The sequence below is a fragment of the Scylla paramamosain genome, chromosome 4, assembly GCF_035594125.1.
Source record: "Scylla paramamosain isolate STU-SP2022 chromosome 4, ASM3559412v1, whole genome shotgun sequence".
Classification (NCBI taxonomy): domain Eukaryota; kingdom Metazoa; phylum Arthropoda; class Malacostraca; order Decapoda; family Portunidae; genus Scylla; species Scylla paramamosain.
This window is the reverse complement of record NC_087154.1, coordinates 1,230,504-1,236,503: the sequence shown is the minus strand read 5'-3', so window position 1 is coordinate 1,236,503 and position 6,000 is coordinate 1,230,504. Positions and strand designations below refer to the sequence as shown.

General features: G+C 37.4%; 2 protein-coding genes across 7 annotated transcripts in view; one reads left to right on the top strand and one right to left on the bottom strand.

Annotated features, from left to right (window-relative positions):
• The first annotated feature begins 985 nt into the window (after nucleotides 1-985).
• Nucleotides 986-1,545, top strand: LOC135097563 (uncharacterized). Its single transcript, XM_063999490.1, has 2 exons — nucleotides 986-1,040; nucleotides 1,202-1,545. The coding sequence occupies exons 1-2, from the start codon at nucleotides 986-988 to the stop codon at nucleotides 1,543-1,545; spliced, it is 399 nt and encodes a 132-aa protein (XP_063855560.1).
• A 208-nt stretch (nucleotides 1,546-1,753) lies between these two features.
• Nucleotides 1,754-6,000, bottom strand: part of LOC135098040 (apolipoprotein D-like) — a 78,130-nt gene continuing 73,883 nt past the window's right edge. For all 6 annotated transcript variants that reach the window (XM_064000259.1, XM_064000246.1, XM_064000225.1 and 3 more), the window contains 5 exons: nucleotides 5,172-5,358; nucleotides 3,477-3,601; nucleotides 3,024-3,115; nucleotides 2,575-2,682; nucleotides 1,754-1,960 (listed from right to left, as the gene is read on the bottom strand). In XM_064000259.1, coding sequence (XP_063856329.1) covers nucleotides 1,815-1,960; nucleotides 2,575-2,682; nucleotides 3,024-3,115; nucleotides 3,477-3,601; nucleotides 5,172-5,321 — 621 coding nt within the window. In that variant the 5' untranslated portion in view covers nucleotides 5,322-5,358 and the 3' untranslated portion in view covers nucleotides 1,754-1,814. The remainder of the gene's footprint in view (nucleotides 1,961-2,574; nucleotides 2,683-3,023; nucleotides 3,116-3,476; nucleotides 3,602-5,171; nucleotides 5,359-6,000) is intronic.

Sequence of the window (6,000 nt, the reverse complement as noted above, 5' to 3'; positions counted from 1 at the left end):
ATGTGCATTAGCAATCTATGTGAGCTGTACTATGTTAACTATAAGGAAGTACGTTAATGTCATTATAATTTCAAGTTAAAATCCCGCATTATAAAAGTTTCTCAATAACTTGTCGTTTTCTCGCGTGCCACCGGTGTGTGGGAAAGTGCTCCTATACAAGGACGTACGGGATACTAAATGAAATAAACTGTGAAAGAATATTTATCCGAAAATTATGTATAATGCATACTTGCGTAATTTAAAAGTCTAATTGTAATGTAATTGTTGGATCAAGCTTGTACATTCACTCGCTAATGTGTTGATTGACGAGATGTACTGTAGGTACAGTACGCTATCTAAGCCGCGTCATTCACGCCACAACGGCAGGATTTTCTCTCGCTCACCCGTGGCAAAGGAAAGTGTAGTTATTGATAAAAGCTTAATTAGCGAGTAGTCCATTATGAACCCTTCAGAGGATAATTATCACTTAACATTAATTTCAATTAATAACACTGCAGCTTCCTTTTCCTTAGAATATGATTATAAGTAGTGAAGATGCATCCTCCGCATTAATTTAGAGCACTAACTGTGCGGTTGCAAGCTGATGAGTATTCATCACTCGGCCCTGATGTTCACTATGTGTAGTTTCACCTCACGTTCTGGTTACGGTTTGCTGAAGGAAGTCTATTAAATAGCTGTGGGGATCTGGAAACACCTAGTGACGAGAGCTTGCCTAAAAAAAAACTTCATCTCAAGACTATAGCGGGACGTGTCATTTACACTAATGTCACCGAAAGTCTTTCGTTTCGGCTCCGCGCCCATATATGCGGGCTGAATGCGGCAAGGCTAACAGTTGTTCTTAATATATTTAAAAGAACTTTCAGATTTTCTTGGGGATAAACTTTACAAATATTTCTAATCAACCACATATGGTGCACCATCCAGCTTGTAATATTGTTAGTTTTCTTATGAAATTTTTGTTTACAAAATCACGTGCACTAGCGGAATGCGGCTTCCCTACCTGAGTATGCCCATGGGGATAGGATCAGGAAGCCCACCAGGTAAGAGCACCAAAAATACCTCCAGTGTGTCTACAACCCCAGCTGGCTGACAAGACACGTTCCTAACCTGCTTGAAGCTAGCCACCCTCATCCTCACCTCTAAACCAAGTAAGGATCCCACACTACTATCGATATACCGACTAATTGTTCTCTCCAACAAGAACAGTCCGGCTTCCGTCTCCACAGAAACACCCATGATGTCTTCGTCCAAATCGTAAACCACATCACAGACATCTACCGCCATCGGCAGGTCATGACATCCCTCTTCCTGGATCTGGAGGGACCTTTTGGTACCGCACCACGCAAGGGCTTTTTATACAAGATGACCAAGAAAGGCATCACAGGGACCACCTTCACCTGGATTAAAAGTTTCTTCAGTGACAGATCCTTTGGCTTCAACCACCTTTATCCCTCGACACACAAAGAAATGCGTCCCTCAGGGATCCTCCATCAGCCCACTCTTCAACATACTCCTCTCTTACTTCCACATCCCTTCCAGTTTTAATATACGCTGATGATATCACCATAGTCAGCAGGGCACCGTCATTACCTAAATCACAGGCTCACCTACAGGAAGCTGCAACAGCTCTAGAAGATTGGATGACCACCTCAAGTCTCACACACACACACACACACACACACACACACACACACACATATATCCATGTGGTCTTAGGCGCAAATCTCTTCATGATTAAAAATAATAAATAAGAAAAACTCATATATAAAAGATATAATTCAATAAACTACAACATTTCGAAATAAACAAAAAAGTTATATTTGACGACGGGGACAGGTGTAGTCTTGCTTGAGGGGCGAGTAACGAGCAGCGTCTATGTTCACTAAAGTTGCCCATTTCTTCAGTTCAGATACGAACTGTGGCGGTAAATTGGGCATCCTCGACAGAATCCAGGAAAATTCTGAGGAAGGAAAACACATAGGCTAACATAGTCATGAAGTATCATCAACATCAGTAAATGAAAATGTAATGTTTTTGTCGCTTATTTCTTTCTTTATTTTTTTTATAACGCTTCACTCATACTGTTCGAACAGAATGGAATCAATAACATTTCGTCTCATTAACTCCTCTCTTCTAACTGACTGTCTTCAGCCTCTCTTTTCTTTACCCAAAGATTGAATGTCTTTCTATTTTCTATCGTTTCTTTTACGCTAACTGCTCCTTTGATCTTGTTAACTGCATGCCTTCCCCTCTCTGGTGATCTTGCTACACAAGATTATATAAAATCTATAAATAAATGTGCTCATGAATTTATCAGCACCGCATGTAATGACAATAATAATTATCTGTGATTTCATTTCATGGGTCAGTCCAGGTCTTATAGTAGACCTGTCACGCAACCCAAAAACGTCCTTCATGTACCTCCCAGGATACGCGTACCCAGGTTGAGAGCCCAGTGCTCTATGGGAACTGTCACTTCCTGTGCACCCCTTTTTTATATAATAATATTTTTTTTGGCCTAGGCCAGAACCCCTTTTATGTAAAGGAAAAAAAAAAAGTTCACTATACTCTTACCGATTTTGTTTCCAGCACCAAAGGAAGAGCAGGAGTAAACAAGAGCGTAATTGTCGTAATCCGTGGCTACCACCGTATAATTTGGTTCCCCATCCACAGAGAATGAACCTGAAAAACAGTGAAATTACATACATGTACACTCTCGAAAGGAACAAAAACTACGAAGCTAATACGAAAATTTGTGGACCTATTATTTCTTTTCTAAGACCATAGATTTAATTCAAAGTGTGTGTGTGTGTGTGTGTGTGTGTGTGTGTGTGTGTGTGTGTGTGTGTGTGTGTGTGTGTGTGTGTGTGTGTGTGTGTGTTATCATGAAATCAAGCTGCAGAGGACGTGGTCATGCAGTCTCCTGAAGGAAGCAGACCATCAGAAGTAGTTTTTGATTTTCACAATTAGAACAATCTTCACGTAAATTGCGCAGTAGTTGCCAAGATTTATGATGAACTTACCTCCAGACGAGAATGGGAAGGTAACCACCAGCCTTCCCTCTGCAGGGTTAGGTCCCAAGGTGGCGAATCCCATCACTGAGTTTAGTTCACCCCTATGTCAGAGAAAATAAGATATTGTTTAGGTAGAATGATATACTACTTACAGTAAGAGTAAAAACTGCAGGAACAACATTTCGATCGACGTATGTGCTTATAATGCTCACATGCAGAATGTAATATAAATATGCTGAAAATATTTGTCTATCAATATATACATATATATATATATATATATATATATATATATATATATATATATATATATATATATATATATATATATATATATATATATATATATTGGTACAAGGAAAACAGTCACAGAGATTTTCATAATATAAACATTGAGACACCACTTCTGACTAATCAGGATAAATCCTAAAGTACAATACCGAGAAAACAAGGATGACTTACTCCACAACCTCTGTGTTGATGACTGACACCGAGCCATTAGGCAGCAGGCCGTAATCAGCAGTTACGCAATCGCCGGTTTGGAACGGGGCGAAGAAACGTTCGATCTCATACCACCGACCCAAATACTGAGGAGGAGGAATCACACTTCATGCGTGCCCATCAGGATTTTTTTTTTTTTTAGATAACTTATATTTTTATTATAATAATTTTCTAACAAAATAAATGAATTTTTAGAAACTGCTCACAATTTTACTCAGATAGTAATACAATATATAGCTGAAATAACCTGCAGCTCGCCATGAATGGTAAATTCAGAGTATGTAGTTACGAAGGCACTAAATGTATACAATATACATTAAAAAAATAAATAAGATAAAATAAATAAATAAATAAACTAACTAAATAGCTAAATAACAATAATAACAATGGTAATAATATTCACCGGATTTAAATAAATATTTCTTACTCGGACAGATTGATTAAAATACTCTTAAATCATGTCAACCCTGGCTACTACAGGCTGGTCTTGTGATATCAAGTCTGGCTACTACAGGCTGGTCTTGTGATATCAACCCTGGCTACTATAGGCTGGTCCTGTGATGTAATTTCTCAGTCTAAAATTTTTTTTTATGATTTTGCACAAGTGTAGACCTTAAAATCTAGCCCACCTCAATAAAAAGGGCACAACAGGTGTGCCTGCTAGTTGCCTAACTACGTAATGCATTAAAAGAAACTCTACTCTGGTCTTATATGAAGGAAAATTTTGCGGGCAGTAATTTTCGTTTATTTTTCTTGTTTTTACTTTTATTTTTAATATTTCTATTCCAGCTATTTATTTATCTATTTATTTTCAATCGCTGGCCCGGTCGTCTGAAGAATTGCAAATGGCAGAGCTTAGATTTTAAGACCAACATAACATTCCCTCTTGTTTAAGATATACCTAGTAGTAGTAGTAGTAGTAGTAGTAGTAGTAGTAGCAGTACTAATAGCAGTAGTGGTAATAGTAATGATAATAACAATAACAATACTACTACTACTACTACTACTACTATTATTACTACTACTGATACACCCACTACAACAGCAAGCTATACTCACGAGAGGTGAGTTGCTCAGTAAGAAGTGTACCATGCAAGATTGGTGCTAGTAGTGAAAATGGTGCGTGTTAATGTACCGGGAAGGTTATTTAGAAAGAAAATTGAGAAGTACAGTGATTTAAGTGTTTACATCAAGGCATAAAATCACTGGGTAAAAAAAAAAAGAAAAAAACATAGCAATCCAACTGTACAATTCGTAAAAGCAGCAGCAGCACCAGCAGCCGTTACAGTATTGGTATTAGTAGTTCTAGAAGCAATAGTAGTAATAGTTGCAGTAGTAATAGTAGTAATAGCAGCAGTAGTAACAGTAGCAGCAGTAGTAGTAGTAGTAGTAGTAGTAGTAGTAGTAGTAGTTACTGTTGTTGTAGCAATAGTAATCGTAATAACAGTAGTGACTGAAGTAGTGGGAAGAACACTTGGACTACTTTTTCCCATTACATGCTCTTCAAGTGAACACCGATTTATCACATAATTTTTGTAATTATTTTGTAGCTATTAGTCAGTCTTTTCTGTATGTCTATAAAACCATAAAGAAAAAAAATCATATATAGATACATCACTTATGCTGACTCAGACATCCAGTCTGGAGTACACTTACCCTGTGCAGGTTAAAATTCTGGACAACAGGCACCACAGGACAGGGACCGGTAGCTGGAGGCCTTGGCGTGAAGGGCAGCACGTCCTGAGGCGGCTGACTTGAGACGAAGCTTATCAGTAACATGAAAATGGGCGTCTTCAAACACAACATCCTGGATGGAGATCAGTTCCTCTTCCAACGAGCAAGTCTGTGAAAGCCGATTTGAATATTTATGATTTAATCCGAAAAGAAATAAACATATTTCTAACCACTTATACGCTTACTGTAAACATAGTTACATATGCACATTTGTTGATCTTGGGATTCATACAGTGAGCAACACGATAAGTACTTTGCCACTACTATTTGCTGAGCGAAGTCATAAGAATATAATAATTAGAACAGAAAAGACGCACTGCACTGTATTTTCTCTTGACAAAATAATATGAATTTACAAAATGTCTGTTCGGTATTTCGTAGAATTACATACTAGGTTAGGTTTTTTTTATTTGTTTATTGCTTTTATTTTTATATTCCAAGATAATCTAAGATAATGGAAAGTTTTTAGTTTTTATTCTGCATAAGTTATTTAAAATAATACTGGAGTGAAAATATTATGATAAATATTTTACTTAAAAGTAATAAGACAAAGATAAGGATAATGAGCTGTCTACTAGTGTATTCTCTTGCCTGCGTTATTATTACCAGCCATAAAAAAAAAAAATCCACTGATACACTTTCGAGTGTGGTAAATGATCACAGCGTAGTGAAGTCATAATAGCTTTCCACCTACTCACCAGTGCTATGACAGTGTTGGGTAACATTGGAGACGTGAAGTCTTAAGGCAATA